This window comes from Diadema antillarum, unplaced genomic scaffold, assembly GCF_040938485.1.
Source record: "Diadema antillarum isolate AM-2024a unplaced genomic scaffold, OU_Dant_1.0 seq00000663_RagTag, whole genome shotgun sequence".
Classification (NCBI taxonomy): Eukaryota; Metazoa; Echinodermata; class Echinoidea; order Diadematoida; family Diadematidae; genus Diadema; species Diadema antillarum.
Window position 1 is genome coordinate 1,125,700 of NW_027271575.1, and position 18,141 is coordinate 1,143,840.

The window sequence follows — 18,141 nt, forward strand, 5'->3', positions numbered from 1 at the left end:
ATCTCGATCCAACCATGAAATATTGTGGGCTCTTTGGACCATGTTGCAAGAGATTGTTGTCCTCCAGCACAACCTACCTATAAGAGATATGGAGAAGATCAGAACAAGAAACAGGAGGAGAATGCCCAGAAGTTACCAGTCTTGACCATGGCTGGCACAGGAATCCTCTGGAAGGACACTATACAAGTTCCCGAGGGTGGACATCACCAATGTACATGGAAGTGTGTCTGAAACTCTGGTCTTCAACGGCTCAGAACTCAGGGACTGCCTTGAACACGGAAAAACAGGATTTCCTGATCCATTCCCCTTGCTCCACAATAACAAGCCTACCGGTCACACTTCATCCCGAGATATACCTTTTGAATAAAGACCTTCTTCATGAAGCCATACACGAGTCTTCGCAGGTATGAGAAGATTTTTAACCTAGAGGTCGACGTGTGGTGACGAATGCATTTGGAATCCTGGCCCAGGACAGGTAGCCCTCCTCGCCACCATGCAGTCAAGCCCTTCCATTCTGCAGGACATAACCCTATGCTGTGTCTGCCTGCACAACTCGTTCTTCAGAGGCTTCTTGGGATGCACCTCTGCCCTGTCCATGGCAGCGGCCAGTTGTGTTACTAATGACCTTGGCTCCATTGTCATTGTACCTGGTTGGTATTACGTGATGTTGACCTGGCGACTCCTCAATGCGAACCGACGTTGCCACATATTGATGCAATTTGACAGTGTTCGGAATTGCGTCTGAACTTATTCGAAAGGCAATCAGGACGTTCCGCACACATTCAAGACGTACTGGAGTGGCAAGCGAAAGATTCCAAGTGCATTCAACTTAATATTCTTTCAATTTCGAATTAGATTTCAGGAGCAATTGAGAATATGCCTTCGAGGTGTATTCCGGCCCATTCAATGAGCATTTGGGATATTCTGGCAGGATTATTGAAGTAGCATGACATCTCGGTTCTCCCTGAAAATAATACCCCCATCACACTAATTCCGAATCAGCACGAATCAACAGAACCAGCCGGGATTAAGGATTTTCAAAATTCGCGCCACATTCGGAAGAAAAATTCAAATTCTTACAGCTTGGTAGGGAATGCTGTTCGAATAATTGGATTGGAATGCACTTCGAACCCTTCTCAAATCATTGTTGGACATTCCGGATGAATTTAATAGCTCTCGAATCCTGCTTGAATGTACTTGAAACAGTGTAAGAATATTCAGAATGCTGTTAGAATGCGGTCAGAATTTTTAGAAAGCACTTCGAATGCCGCACGAGCGCGGTTCGATTGCTGCCCGAAGTCTGATGGTCGGTAAGCGCCTCGAATGCAGTACAAACTCACTATCGAATGCGGTCAGAACGTTCCTGGAATGGCCACGAAATATGCTTTGAATGTTCACGAATTCAAACAGATGCAACCCGAAAAATTAAGAATACACTTGGAATGTACTGTACTTTGAATGGAACACGAATGTTCCGTGCGTGTCAAGAATGCCGCCGAAATGGTCTCCGATAGCGCATAAAATGGTGATTTTCACCAATCTCAACCCGATCATCCTTGGACCATGTTGCTTTGCTAAAGATTGCTGTCCTTCAGCAAGACCTCTTTGAAAGAGGGTGCCTAGGCCAATTACCCTCTGGGCAATTACCCTAGACCCTTACCGTGACCCTAACCCTACTCCTAATCCTGACCCTAATCCTTACTCTAACCTTTTCACCAACCAGTATTTGACTGACGTAATTGTATGAGCATTACAAATATTTTGGCAAAATTTAAGGGGCAACCCTGTACCGATTCTTCCTCAAATGAAGTCAGATTGGTTCAAATGCTGTTAGAATGCCGTAGGAGTATTTAGAATGCCGTAGGAATATTTAGAATGCAATCACAGTCCAATTTGAATACCCTTCGAATGCAGATCGATATATTTTTCCACCTCGAATGCTCCTCGAATGTTTTAAGCATGGGTAAAACATTCGGGTTGGCCACAAGAATGCGCCCGAATGTATGGAACCCACTCAGAATGTCATCAGAATTTTTAGAATGCACTTCGAATATGCAGGAATGCAGGAAGAATTTCCATTCCGCGCCCAAGAGGAGATGATATTTGAGGTTCCTTGTACCACTGATAGATATTGGTAATGATCTGATCCAATATAGCGTCTCCACGAGTGGGCTTGTTGACGACTTGGCGCAGTTCTCCAAGGACGAGTGGCGAGATATCAAGTCTATTAAGGTCACCCAATATGATGACTCCGGCGTCGGGATGTTTTGTCTTTATGTCATCCACTGAATCTGTCAGGTATCGGACAAGCTCCTCTGCATTTTCATTTGCCGGTGGTGAATATACGGCTGCCACGAAAATGGACGACACTGTACGAGGCAAGCGTCTTGGGCGGAGTTGTATCCAAACCACCTCATGTTCCGGTGGGACTGATAGGAAACCGATAGAATCTGGCTTAAATTCAGGCTTCGCGTAAATCGCTACTCCTCCGCCTCGTCTGCTATTTCTTGATTTCGTGAAGACAGCATAACCATCTATCGTAAAGGAGTGTTCCGGTTGATCACCTTTGAACCATGTCTCTGTGACGGCGCACAAATCCACATCCAGGTCCTTGATAACAGCCTCGAATTCATCAAGTTTGTTATTCAGTGACCGCGGGTTACACAAGTACACCGACGGGAATGTTAGATCATGCTGACACCGGTTTCGATTTGTCACGACACGTATTAAGGAAGAGCGAAGGCCATGATCATTGTTCGCTGTGGCGATCCTTTGAGGTCTGTCCCGATGTATAACCTTGATTGGTCTCTTTGTGTTCGAGCCGCCACGGCGGCCACGGTATCTAAAGATCCCGCATTCCTTCGCTGCTATATACGCATCATTGGGTAGCCTTGGCTTTGATGCGTTACGTAATAGGTGCAATTGGTCTACTGTGTATCTTATAGGTGTCGGGGGGCCTATTGAAATCGAATGACCCCAGTGCTGGGTGACCATCACTGTTCCTAAACGGCCTGAGTACCGGGAGCTCTCGGGCAGGCTGAACATCAGGCATCCGTATGTAGTTAGCAATGTTAGTGCTGTGATGAGCGGAGACATAGTTTTCCACAAAAGTCGTCAGAAAACAAAATTTTGATGACTTAAACGTGAAACGACGAGATCTGAGGAACAACACATAACTATAACATCCACAAGTTGCGTATCAGAAAGTTGGATATTAGGTGATAACCAAGACAAATCCAGGACACATTTTGAAGTACGGCTGCAGCTGACACGACGCCCTCTCATGTCGCCCGTTCGCATGTGCAATGCCCCGCTGAAAGGGGTTCAAAATCACGGCTTGGATTAAGTGTGGATATATTGAAGACACTCTGTAACTCTCAGGAAGGGCTAAAAAAGGAGACTATGAATGCGGCACAGTATTCCCAAGGAGTCAATGAAGTTTTAATACAAAGATCTGATTTATTCATTATGTGGCATCAGAGACCAGCTACTATTGTAAAAATATTTCTTGTATAGCATGTAAACGGATTCACATTCTAACAGCACTGCCCTTTTCATCTGTTTTTACACGAGCAGTTCCTGAGCGTTTTATTGATGACACATAATCCGGTAGTCTGTTCAGGTATGTACCGTGACCGTCATACTTCCTGCTAGGCGACATCGATGTACCCTTTGTCTTTGCAACTATGAAGCTCACGTTGACACCATTCCTTTTCACCAGAAAAGAAACAACACAGCACAGAGTGACTTTACGCGGAGGAAGGAGTTACTTTCTGCTTCTACTCAAACATTTTTATTTTTGAGATGTGATTTTTTTTTTCTAAATTTGTTTCCTTCTAACAAATCCCTCAACATTTACCCTTCTGTTTAATTACTGTTTTTATTTAATCTTTGTTTTTTTTCTTGACCTGTCCAATAATAATTAAAAAGTCATGTTCACTCATCATGTTAACATGTTCAGTAAATGTATGCGCATGTTGATACAGGCGATCTGTAACGTCTAGAATTTACCTCTTGCAATGCAATGCCGTATATTTTCACTGCATTCGCTCTTTTTTATCTGTTCTACATAAGTAGTTCCTGATGGTGACATTGAAACATGAAATATTATCTAACTTGGATCAGGTAGATCTCGTAAAGTTACCATCCAGTTTCCTCCCAGGCAGTAGCCAAAACTATACACATTGCTTTTCCAGCCACCCCCCCCCCCCCAAAAAAAAAAAGTTATATTAGTCACATCGTTCTTCTCACTAATTATATATATGTGAAGAGATTGTTCGCAAAAACCGATAAGTCCATTTTTAAAGAATTTGAAGTACGGTCTCTGTAATAAAGTACAAAATAATACCTTTTAAATGATATATTGATCACTACAGATAAAGGTACATTTTTGAAATTATGGTCGATTATTATTATTCTCTTTATTTTTCTTGACCTTTAATCGCAAATATCTCAGTTCGGCAAATATGGACTTATCGGTTTTTTGCAAACAAACTCTTTATATATGTATATATATATCGTCGGGTGCCCGTGCATTGGCCGCTAACGCAATACAAATTGTATTGCGTTAGCGGCCAATGCACGGGCACCCGACGATATATATATATATATATATATATATGTTATGGCAACGTTGCAAAGACTGAAGTAGTATTTATCAGCTTCAAATATGTGTATGTGCAATTTATATGTGCTCATCCTGTACATTTAAAGACCAAAAATGTTCAGAATTATGAAAGAAGGCGTAAGTTTACACCTCTGAATATAGCCCGGTTTCAAGAGTCTTTGATTGAAATTGACTGGTCTGATTCATATGTGTTGCAAGATACGAATGTAGCTTATGATATTTGTATGCCTCCGCAACGAAGTGGCCGGAGGCATTATGTTTTCGGGGTCGTCCGTCCGTCCGTCCGTCCGTCCGTACGTCCGTCCGTTCCGTTTTGTTTTTGTCGATATCTCAAGAACCGTGTGGTGGTTTTACATCAAACTTGGTATGAGGGTATATACTTGGGGGATAATACTTTGTGTGGATTTTAGGGTCACAGGGTCAAAGGTCAAAGGTCACAGGTTATTTTGTGAAAAAAAATTGAAATTTCATGTTTTTCTCCATATCTCGCAAATGGTTCAAGGTATCTTCATGGAACTTAGTATATGCTTGTACCGATGAGCAGTGATTATCTAGGGAAGTTGGGGGTCATGGGTCAAAGGTCAGGGGGTCAAAGGTCAAGGTCAACTCCTCAAAATATCACTACTTTCCTGATATTTATGCAATGAAGGTTTTTTTTTTTTAAACTTGATGTATACATGTATTACCCAATATATATTCTGTGGGAAGTTTCTTGCCAAAAGGTCAAAGGTCAAAAAGTCAAAGGTCAAGTGAAAGTGCTGAATTGCACTTTTTCCTCCATATCTCAAAAGTAACTCAAGGTATCATCATGAAACTTACATATTTATGCATGTTCAACCTAACAGTGATTCTCTTTGGAACTGTGAGGTCAAAGGTCAAAGGCCAGGTTTAGATAATGCTATTTTCCCATTTGATACTGAAATTATACTTTTTCTCAATACCTTGAAAAATTACTCAATGCATAAACTTATAAAAGGGTCAAAAGGCAAGTAAAAATCATCAGTTCCCCAAATACCTGCACTCTGACATTTTAATCATTCATCCAATTGAACCTAGTTCTAGGAAAGTGAACATTCAGCACATTTGTGTCAAACCTGTCATTTTAATATTTTGCCAATTGTTTGAAACTGTCATCACACATTGTCAAGACATTGTACTATAGACCTATTAGGAGAACCATGCATTATGGCGGAGGCATATCAGTCGCCGTAGCGATATATATAGTTATAAATAAGATTATTACTTTGTTAGCTATACATATTCCATTAGTTAGAAAGAAGTTGCGTAATTACAAACGTGATCCAAGATTGCCATGGGTGTCAAAGTCACTATTACGTCCAATCAATCGTAAAAACAACTTTTATTATGTATATGAGGCTAAAAAACACCACAGTACTCCCGTGATAAGTATACTGCTTATAAAAATACTCTCACAATGGTATTGCGTAAAGAAAAAAGAAATTACTATACAAGAAACTTAGATTTGTTTAAAAATAATATGCGTAATACTTGGAAATTGATTAATGAAACATTGAATAAGCATAAGGAAAGAAATGTTATATCTAGAATTAAGAATGATGGATCTGGAATAAAAGATTTACGTATGATAGCTGTCAGAAATATTCAATTCACATTTTTCGAGTGTTGGCCGAAATCTTTGTGAAAATACCCCCGTTGTCTAGTAATAAATTCAAAGATTACTTGGATGTAGGTACAACATAATCAAAATTCAATTTTTTTTTCCCCTGTAACAGTATATGAGATTTTAGATAGTGTTCATAATATACCTTCCAAAAGAAGTTATGGTTATGATGACATTGATAATATACTGTTAAAAAATATGATATTCTATATTGTTGATCCGCTATCTTACATTTTTAATTTATCAATATCACAAGGGCAGGTACCAGATGCTATGGAAACATAGAAAATGATTCCAATCTTTAAAAAGGGTACTAGGGAAGATTTGAATAATTACAGGCCTATTTCACTTTTGCTTAGTATATCTAAAATATTAGAAAAGATACTATTCTCGAATTATATAATTTTTAAATAAAAATGATATTTTGTCAAATATCAATTTGGATTTCGCCAAAAAAAAAAAACAATCTAGCACAGCACATGGAATATCATCTTTCACTGAAAAAGTATCTCGGGCCATTGATAAGTTTCAACATACTGCAGGAATCTTCCTTGACCTCCCCAGTGCCTTCGACACGATTAACCACGGCACTCTTTTTTATAAACTTAATCATTATGGTATACGTGGGAAGGCCTTGAAGTGGTTCATAAGCTATTTGACAGACAGAAAACAATTTGTTTTTATAAACAATGAAAAAAAATATTGTTCTTTGCGTTCAGTTGATTGTGGAGTTCCACAAGGAAGAATACTAGGGCCGTTACTTTTTATTATCTACATCAATGATTTTCCAAAATCATCAAATGTTCTCTCCTTCTTATTATTTGCAGATGATTCTAATCTTTTCTTTTCTCATTCAAATCGTCATACATTAGTTGATATCATAAATGAAGAATTGAACAAGATAATGCAATGGCTAAGATCAAATAGATAATTGCCCTTGATAAATTGCAACATGATATAATTTTTGAAATTGAAGTCATAGACAATTTATTCTTTTAGATTTCTCGGTGTAACTGTAGATAGTAAGCTCTCTTGGAAACAACATAATTATGTGACCCTGCACCTCAAAACAAACAAAAAGTCGCCATATAGATTGTATATGCCGTACAATTTCTAGTATTATAGGTGTAATTATTGAAGTAAAGTTTTGTTTTCCCGTTAAAAGGTTAATGGTATATTCAACTTTAATTTCACCTTTTTTTAACGTAATGAACTAGCGTATGGGAAAATACACATTCAACTTTTGGATAGATTATTTTTGCTCCAAAGAGAAAGCACTTTGAGTAATATGTAATACCTCCAGATATTCCAATACTGACGGTTTATTTGCGGAGAATAAGGTTTTGAAAGTTAGGAATTTGTATTATTATTATCTTGGTCAATCTATGTATAGCTTACATAATAATTCACTTCCTTCTGTTTTTGAAAATATGTTTAATAAGAATAAAAATATAAATACCCCACTCGTCAAACAGATGAGTATCATTTGCCCCTTACTCGAACTCTATTTATAAAATCTACAGTGGCCCAAAACTATGGAATTCTCTCGAGAAATATATAACAGATTCTACTAGAAATATTGTACCCCATAATTAGTTTGACTATTTGGAATTGTTGTTCTTTTTTCTTCGCCCTGCGTCGAGAATACTGACCTGCCCTTCGCTCTCTCTATTCCCCCTTCTCTCCCTCCCTCCCTCTCTTTCTGTGTGTATATAGGGCCTATGTATGCGTGTGTGTGTACGTGCGCGTATGTGTGTGCGTATGTGTGTGTGTGTGTGTGTGTGTGTGTGAATGCGTATGCTTCATCTTACCATCGATGTTATGAAAAGTGTATACTTTCAATGACTAACTTGTACGGTTCATGTATTGTTGTATTGTAAGCTTTGTATTTAATGTACTACAGTATTAAACGTATATGAGGGGACTGTACTATACAAGTTCCCTTTTTAGCATCCCCTCAGTTTTCATTTCCACCAAGTCATTTATGAAACAATATGTATTATAATCATGTTGACGTTTGTATTACCTATGTATATGGATTGGAAATTAAAATAAAAACATGAATGAATAAATGTATGTATAAATATATATATATATATATATATATATATATATATATATATGTGTGTGTGTGTGTGTGTGTGTGTGTGTGACCCTGCACCTCAAAACAAACAAAAAATCGCCAGACATGAATTTTTAGTTAAGACAATATTCTGAAAGAGTAGACTTTAAGCTTTGAAATGAGGTATAACTCAAATCAAATGGACTCTCCTAACCTATCTAAATATTGGAAAGAAAGCACAAACTCAGGAAAAGTGTGACCTGAGAAAAGAGGCTCTGAAGTAAAGTGTCTATTTAATCTTTACCAAACCGTGCTGGCTGTGCGATGAATGGGACAAAAAACAGGAGGTAAACCACCAGAGTAACAACAATGAAGGGATAATTAGATTAAACTGAAATTGAGCATGCCTCATTAACACATTCTGCCCATATTTAATGCCAACTTTCAAAGCAGTAGCACTATCTTTTCAAAAGTTATTAGAGTTGAAAGTGAAGAGTGTGGACAAGGTTTTACGGAAATGAAAATGGGATTCTAAAGACACACCTAATCACACTATTCTACCAAAAATGTTCGAGATAAACTGCTAAAAAAACACACTTTCCTGCCCGTTTTATGACCCCAAATTTTAGCATAATGTAAAAGAAGACCCGCTCTTTCAGAAAATATGAAAATGTCAAGTTCGGCTTGGTTGACCCATTTCACTTATTTTCAGTCCTCACGCAAAATCAGTATGTGCGACTTTATGTTCGTTTTGAGGTGCACGGTCATATATATATATATATATATATATATATATATGAATTTATAGTATATATATAAGTATATGTGACAGTGCACCTCAAAACAAACAAAAAGTCGCCAGACATGAATTTTTAGTTAAGACCATATTCTGAAAGAGCAGACTTTCAGCTTTAAAATGATGTATAACTCAAATCAAATGGACTCTCCTAACCTATCTAAATATTGGAAAGAAAGCACAACCTCAGGAAAAGTGTGAACTGAGAAAAGAGGCTCTGAAGTACAGTGTCTATTCAAGCGCTTAATCTTTACCAAACCGTGCTTGCTGTGCGATGAATGAGACAAAAAACAGGAAGTAAACCACTGGAGTAACAACAATGAAGGGATTATTAGATTAAACTGAAATTAAAGATTCCTCATTAAAACATTCTGTCCATAATTAATGCCAACTTTCAAAGCAGTAGCACTATCCTTTCAAAAGTTATTAGAGTTGAAAGTGAAGAGTGTGGACAAGGTTTTTCAAAAATGAAAAAGGGATTCTGAAGACACACGTAATCATACTATTCTATCAAAAATGTTCGAGATAAACTGCTAAAAAACACACTTTCCTGCCCGTTTATACTAAATTTTAGCATAATGTAAAAGACGACCTGCTCTTTCAGAAAACATGAAAAAGTCAAGTTCGGCTAGGTTGACCCATTTCACTTGTTTGTAGTCCTCACGCAAAATCAGTGTGTGCGACTTTATGTTCGTTTTGAGGTGCACTGTCACATATAGTATAATATAACAATGCAAAGACTGAAGTAGTATTTATCAGCTTCAACCCAATCACCCTTCTTTTTGTTGACCCTTCTCAATCCGATCATGGACCTAATATACAAAGACATTCATGCTCCTGTACATCTCGAAAGCGCCACAAAGATATTTTTTTTTTTGTACATGCTTCACAACTTTGATCCCATCGTCGTCACCACCAGCGAACCGGGAGAAGAACAAGACGGAGATTCGAAAAATCTAAAACTACATGCGCAGAAGAAAAAAAAACTCACAAAAATCAGGTAAAGTGAATGTGCAGTTGATGTGTATGTTTAATAGGAAATCATGCCTTAAACAATTTCGCTTGGGAGAAGCAGGCAGTTTTCAAAAGAAAGCTAGAATTTTGTCAGAATGATTGTCATTTGTGATCTCAATATTTCACTTCTCTCAAGCTCATTCCATAGCAAAAAGGGATGGGATAAGGTAATGGCAGAAAACAGGCAAATCTTGCCATTAGACAAGGTCTTATGCGTGTGCGAAATGGTGCGCATCAGCAATTACCCAACTTTTGACACAAAATTTGTCATGCTCTCAGGTTTTGCTGCTCCTGATCATCTGCACTGAGTCAAAGACATTTCCGTCTGAAAAAAGGCACATCAGCGAAACAAGACTAAAATGAGAAAAACAATTCTTTTGTTAGTGACGACACATGATCACAAAATCGATATTGTCCAGACGCCTGAGTGGACTCATTAAGATGCACATAATCAGGTGGCAGTGGTGACAATGGGATCAAAGAAACACCTCCGTTCATAGTCCATGTATATAAGGTCCATGTTCCGATTGTCAATTTCGTTCAACATATTTTTCAGTAAAAACGTGGATGTAAAATGTCAAACATTGGTGATCCGAGTATCCTTCGGATCATCTTCTGTATCTGTACTGATTCTTTATTTCTCCCCAAAAGTTGTGCACAGGTTAGCTCAGAAAGTCCTCGCCCTATCAAATTCAAAATTATACCACATATGTATCATGTCGCAAAGACGACAGATTCTATAACATCATAGTGATCAATCGACCGTGACGTCACTATGACGTCATTATATGAAAACACATTTTCATTCATATCTCATTACTGGAATGGAATTTTTCAATGAAATTTATGTCACATATATCTCAAGTCAAACCCATTCTACTCATATTCTCAAATTTCAGTTTGCACTTAAAACGTGCGCGTACGCGCACGTTAAAATGTTGACATGCTCCAATTGAGCTCAAATCTTTTTGCACACGTTTCAGATCATTTGGAGCATTTTTTGAAAAATTGAAAAAAATTGGACGGACGCGTACGCGCGCGCGCATATACGCATGCACAACTCATATTATGCAATAGAAATTTCACGTTTTTTTCACGCGCATCAGATGTCTGAAGTGTCAAGGAATAATTCTAGTACGTTTCAAGTCAATCCGACTCAATATGACGTCATACGGGCCCGTCAAAGTTGAAATTCCGCGCGCTTCAATGGCGATATAAAGTGCAACTATGCCAAAAAACCGCCAATTTTAAATACGATTTTACTCGTCAGGATGGACGGTGACCCCCCATTTTCTTTACATATTCTGAAAGCTGATGATGAGTTGTACATGTCATTTCATGGGTTGGCGATATTGGCAAAATGATTAAAAGATATCAAATTTCTTAATGAATTAAAAAAAGTAAATTTTCAAAATGACGTCATCAAATTTCAAGTTCACTCGAGCGTATCTCACTTAACCTTAACCGATTTACACCCAAATTTCAGTATGTTGTAGCTTATTTATTGTTCTTTCATATTTTTTTTTTTACAAAATTTTGATTGGATGACGGCATCATCTCGTAAAAATGAATTGAAAGTAACCTTGTCAAATTTGACCAGTTTACGTGTTATTTCTATGGGAGTGCAGTTTTTCTGGAAATGAAAATTGACATGACTATCTTTTTCGAGCACTAGCTCACTTATGCTTCCCTGAATTTCTCCCAGTTTTTAATATGTTATAGCTGAGACTTTGGGCTATCGAAGATATGCCCTTCGTTTTTTCATACGATGTCGGCATCACGTCAAAAAACGTGGTTGAAATTAAAGCTTATCTTCGATGTATTGACATATTTCTTTCTTTCTGCAACTTTCTTTGCAATAACTCAAGAAAAACAGCTGCTATCACCACCATATTTTGCACATGTTTAGTTCATGTCACGTACATTATTTCATAAAATATCAACTACTTCGTTAGACGCCATCTTGGGTATGTAAATTAGGGTCAAATGTCATAAATGTTTCATCCTGTATCCTGGTGAATACATCTCCTGTCTTTCCCATATTTTGCACACGTAAAGACCATGTTACAAGGATCATTTCACAAAATAGCCACTTTTTTCTCAGATGCCATCTTGTCTGTGCAAAGTGGGGTCAAAGGTCATATGTACTACTTTCTTTATTTTCGTTATGACGTGTTATCTCTATGGGAGGAAATTTTTCTAGATGTGAAAATTGACATGATTGTTTTTATCGAGCGCTAGCTCACGTATGCTTCGTTGAATTTCTCCCAGATTTTAACATGTTGTAGCTGAGACTTTGGGCTATCGGTAATGTACCCTCAATACTTTCATACGACGTAGACATCACGTCGAAAAACTTGGTTGAAATTTAAAGCTTATCTTCGATGTACTGAGATATTTCTTTCTTTCTGCAACTTTCTTTGCAATAACTCAGGAAAAACAGCCCCTATCACCCCCATTATTTGCACATGCTTAGTTCATGTCACGTACATTATTTCACAAAATAACAACTACTTCATCGGACACCATCTTCGGTATGTAAATTAGGGTCATAAATGGTTCATCCTGTATCTTGGTATATACATTCCCTATCTTTCCCATGTTTTGCACACGCAAAGACCATGTTACAAGGATCATTTCATAACGTAATTACTTTTTGCTCAGACGTCATCTTGAGTGTGCAAAGTGGGGTCAGAGGTCAAATATACTTCATTCTGTATCGTCGTTAGTGTATACGGAATTCTGTACCAACGATGGCAGGTCTGACTCCCTTTTCTAAATGAGAATCCAAACATCACACGGCAAATGTCCCCTCAACACCGATGAAACCTGTATGGTCATGCTTATTTGGATCAGGACTCATATAATTGATTTCCGAACAGATCGGATCACCTAATTTGTCAGTGTTTACAAATTCCAAGTCTAGTTACCTTTTGGTATGCACTCCACACCAACGTCTTCATGGTGCCCGCAGTCGTTCATGCCGTGTCCGCTGTGTTGGCAATCTGCCAGGTTACTCTCCGTGCCATTGCATTGGACGTCGTCCAGCAGAATCAGGCCAGATCCCTGGCCATACTCGGCGCAGCAGGAATAATTTGAGGCGCCCTCAAAGCCCAGCATCCGACACACCACGTTTGCGTCTTCGATATCCCAGTAGTCATCGCAGACAGTCCCCCACTGACCACCGTAGTAGTATTCAACTCTCCCTTTGGAGTTATCTTCGCCATCTACTAGTCGCACTTGAAATCGGGAAATTATAATCAAATGGTGAACAACTATAACATTATGCAGATGAAAAAAAAAACAGCTACAATTGTTGGATTATTATTTTGCAAATAATGCAGGGCTTAAATCTTGGGGTGTGCTAAAAGTAGGGAATAAAAAGGAGGCGCATTTCAGTGAGTAGGAACAAGCATGAAGTCAAGAATAATAATTTACAACCGTGTGCGGCCTCAAAGGCCGCCGTCTTGTATGTGTTTTACATGAGTAGTCGCCGATTGTGACATTGAAACATGAGATTGAGCATTTTTTTTTTTGATCAGGTTAATCTTGTAAATGGTTTGTTTTCATTTCCCCCCAAGGATATACAATTTGGCTTTACAACCATGAAAATATGATTAAACTCCTTCAGAGAGTTCTTCTCATCATCAGTAAACCTATCTCCAGTTATAATGAAGAGGTACTCACTTTTCAGCTTCAGAGAAACAACTATGATTGTCTATTGAACTTTCTCATTCTGACGGTTACATTTATTTAGAATAATCATTGCAATTAATATGTACCCTAGGCTTACATGTGTTAAGGCCCTGTAACACCTTTCCGGGTAAGCTGCGCGGGCTTATTGCGAGGAAGGATTTTCCAGCACACGGGCGTGGGGGGGGGGGGGGGCGATGGGGGCGGTCGCCCCCCCCCCCCCCCCCCCCCCGCTAAGATTTGGACCGGGGATTTGCGAGGCGGAAAAAAAAAATGCGTGTATACTGTATGCATGCACATGAAACGGGTCTCCTTTTCAACCTTTCATCAAATAAGATAATGTTTTGAATATTTCACTCAAACATGTACACCAGATCGTTGATTTACAAAAACTTATGAATAATTCTGAGTGCACATGACTTATAACTTATATTCCGAAAACTCAAAGTTCCCTGATGTACAGGGGAATTTCCTTTTTAATCGACCCTTTCCTCCCTCAGTCCCCCCCCCCCCCACATCAGTTTTGTTTTGTTTTGTTTTGTTGTTTTATGATTTCCCATAATTATATTCCATCAAATATACATATACGGGATATCTCAATTTCAACCTTAAAAGGGCAAAAGCTCCATCGTACGGGAAGGGTAGAGATAACACTCGCCAATGCCTTCTCCCTGCTCGCTCGCCCCTCCCCCCCCCCCCCCATGCATAGAAGTAGACTGTGGCTACACTTTGAACATTTTTTTTCCAAATATGACACAAAATGTGTGCACCAGAACATTTAACTGCAATCAGAAAATTATACAGAATCTCCTTCCACAGACTTGCTACACTTCTCTTCTGATTGAAAAATTTCCAGATATTCCAACTCAATTCTAAAAGCTTAAAACTGAAAATAAAAAGCTCCCTTGAATATAGGGCAGGTATCTTGCCACCATTCCATTGCTCGTTACCCATTTTAGACTTAGTACATTTCTGGGAATGACAATTTCCGATTTATTTTTTTTTTTTACGTCTGAAAATGCAAAATCACCTTCGTGTGGGAGGGGAAATGCCCCTATCTACACCCTCGTGTGCATGCTTTTTCTGTTTGATTGCTGAACAGACAGCATTCATAATATTCAGTGTAAAGAATTAATACAAGACGTTCATTTAAATAAAACCATCTTATAGCCATGATGTTCGATAATAATCGACATGAAAATAAATTGCTACCTTAAACAAGTGGGTCTGTTTCAAGTCGATGAAACACGCAAAAACGTGCATCAAATTGCACCATTTGCAACGTCAAAATGCAAAAAGTTCTCACCGTGGGAGGGGGAATCCCCCTCCAACACCCTCCCCTTCTTCCTCGCTCGGGCTCAGTCGCGTTCATGATATTCAGAGTAAGAATTAATACAAATTCTTATTCAAATTATAATAGGCAAATTGTGCAATAATAAGCTACACTAGAATATAATGCAACCTCAAACAAGTGGGACTGTTTCAACTCGTTAAAACACGCAAAAACATGCAACAAACTGCACCATTTTCACATCATTATGCAAAAAGTTCTCACCGTGGGAGGGGGGGGGGGGGACCACACCCTCCCCTTTCCCCTCGCTCGCTTCGCTCGCTCGGGCTCAGTCGCGTTCATGATATTCAGAGTAAGAATGAATACAAAAAGTTTATTTAAATGATACCATTTGTGACCCTGCACCTCAAAACAAACAAAAAGTCGCCAGACATGAATCTTTAGTTAAGACCATATTCTGAAAGAGCAGACTTTAAGCTTTACAATGATGTATAACTCAAATCAAATGGACAGTCCTAACCTATCTAAATATTGGAAAGAAAGCACAAACTCAGGAAAAGTTTGAACTCAGAAAAGAGGCTCTGAAGTACAGTGTCTATTCAAGCGCCTAATCTTTTAAATGTGGATGTCTGTTGGATCTCACTGAGGACTTATGTGTGTGTCTGTTTATTTTTTTTTTTATATTTCATTTCTGTATCCATGTTTATACATTGTATCTGCATGTTTTCAGGAATATTTTACTGTATTATGTGCTTTGTAGGAAGTGAATAAAGAATATAATAATAAAGATTACCAAACCGTGTTGGCTGTGCGATGAATGGGACAACAAACAGGAAGTAAACCACCAGAGTAACAACAATGAAGGGATTATCAGATTAAACTGAAATTAGGCATGCCTCATTAACACATTCTGTACATTATTAATGCCAACTTTCAAAGCAGTATCATAATTTCAAAAGTTATTATAGTTGAAAGTGAAGAGTGTGGACAAGGTTTTTTAGAAATGAAAAAGGGATTCTAAAGACACACCTAATCACACTATTCTACCGAAAAAATTCTACCGTGCGAGATAAACTGCTAAAAAAACACACTTTCCTGCCCGTTTTATGATACCAAATTTTGGCATAATGTAAAAGAAGACCCGCTCTTTCAGAAAATATGAAAAAGTCAAGTTCGACTAGGTTGACCCATTTCACTTATTTTCAGTCCTCACGCAAAATCAGTGTGTGCGACTTTATGTTACATTTTGAGGTGCACGGTCACATTTTATATAATTGTATTATAGGCAAATTATGCAATAATAATCTACACTAGAATATACTGCGACCTTTAACAAGTTGGACAGTTTCAACTCGTTAAAACACGCAAAAACATGCATCAAATTGCACCATTTTCAACATCATTATGCAAAATGATCTCACGTGGGAGGGTGTCAGAGATAAACGGCACGGAAGGGTTATTTTTTCCCTTTGCTCCTACCCTCTTGTTTACGGTGGGCTACTGTCTAGGTAGAAAGAATTTTTAGGCCAACAGCTGGCGAGATCGAGGTTGCCAGCTGCATCCTTCTCGCAGCGCGGTAAGAAATGCTTGGCTGGGTTTCCCGCGAATTTTGGTATGATTCATTTGGTTATAAATAAAGGCCGCACCCCGGTATTTGAATAAAGAGAATGTAAGTGACAGTGAGTAGTCAAATTACAGGTTAATAAACAGGACTCCCCCTCCCACCCCCTCCCCTCCCCCTTCGTCGCTCCGCTCGCTCGGGTTCAGTCGCGTTCATGATATTCAGTGAAAAGAATTAATACAAGAAGTGTATTTAAATCATACCATCTTATATAAAAATCGAGAGTGACAATTGAAACTCAAAGACCAGATAAAAGAAATGCTTTGTGCCGAGCCCATCCTTTCAAAGTTGGTTGACCTCCTCGCAGCGGCTCTGATAGACCGGGTATCTCAAAGTGTGTATGCAGCAGTCAACCTGGACGTCGAGAAAAAGCAACAAGAAGTGAATGAACTTGAGAAACAAACAACTGGAGAAAAAGCTCTCTGACAGCGAAAACTACCAGGAGGAACAAGAGCAGTACTCGAATATACGGCGTGCCGGAGAAGAAGGACGAAATCAGCGATGACGTTGTGCTCGAACTTCTCAACTCCAAACTCGACCTCGGTTTCAACGTGGGGGAAGGCGACCTGGACAGAACACACCGGATTCCACCGAAAAGACCTCAGACAGGAAGAGCTGATCAACCACGGCCACTGATTGTCAAGTTTGCACGGTACAATGTTCGTCAGAAAGTGTATGCCGCCAGAATGAAGCTGAAAAAAAACCCCGATATATATACATTCGCGAAGACCTGACATCGTCTAGGCAATGGAACTCGTCCGTGAGGCTCTGAGATGCGACTCGATCACCAGGGTGTGGACCAATGACGGCAGAATTCGTGCACTGACAAGGGATAGCAAGATAGTGAACATTCGACATCGAGCAGATCTTGAAAAGCTGTGAGGTATCAGAACACTTGTACATAGTTATTATTTTTGTATATTGTTATATAGATGGCTGTTAAATTTCCGTGTTTATCATGTGACAAGTCAGTCAGGTCTATCCAAAAAGGTATACTTTGTGTCTCCTGTTTAAAATGGGCACACTTTCGCTGCTCAGGAGCTTCTCATGAACTTTTCAATTCTGATGTAGATTGGATGTGCAATGCATGTTTAATGAATGAACTGCCTCGAAATATAGATAAGTTGAATGATAATGACCATGAACATGTAAGTATCAGTCAGGAAAGTTTTGATAAACTGTCTCCAGATACATTTATCAGTCATCAAAAACCTGAAGTTATATTTCAGCACGTAAACTCGCATCCTGGTTTTAATATTGCACATTTGAATGTATGCTCTCTTTTGAAAAATTTTGATGAAATAACACACGTAGTAAAAACAAATAAAATCCATGTTTTGTGTCTTTCTGAAACAAGATTAGACCAATCTATTACTGATAATGAAATTTTTATTG

General features: G+C 38.7%; 1 protein-coding gene across 1 annotated transcript in view; it reads right to left on the reverse strand.

Moving 5' to 3' along the window:
* Window positions 1-13,063: 13,063 nt before the first annotated feature.
* Window positions 13,064-18,141, reverse strand: part of LOC139736809 (scavenger receptor cysteine-rich domain-containing protein DMBT1-like) — a 36,395-nt gene continuing 31,317 nt past the window's right edge. The window contains exon 13 of the mRNA XM_071647473.1: window positions 13,064-13,380. Coding sequence (XP_071503574.1) covers window positions 13,064-13,380 — 317 coding nt within the window. The remainder of the gene's footprint in view (window positions 13,381-18,141) is intronic.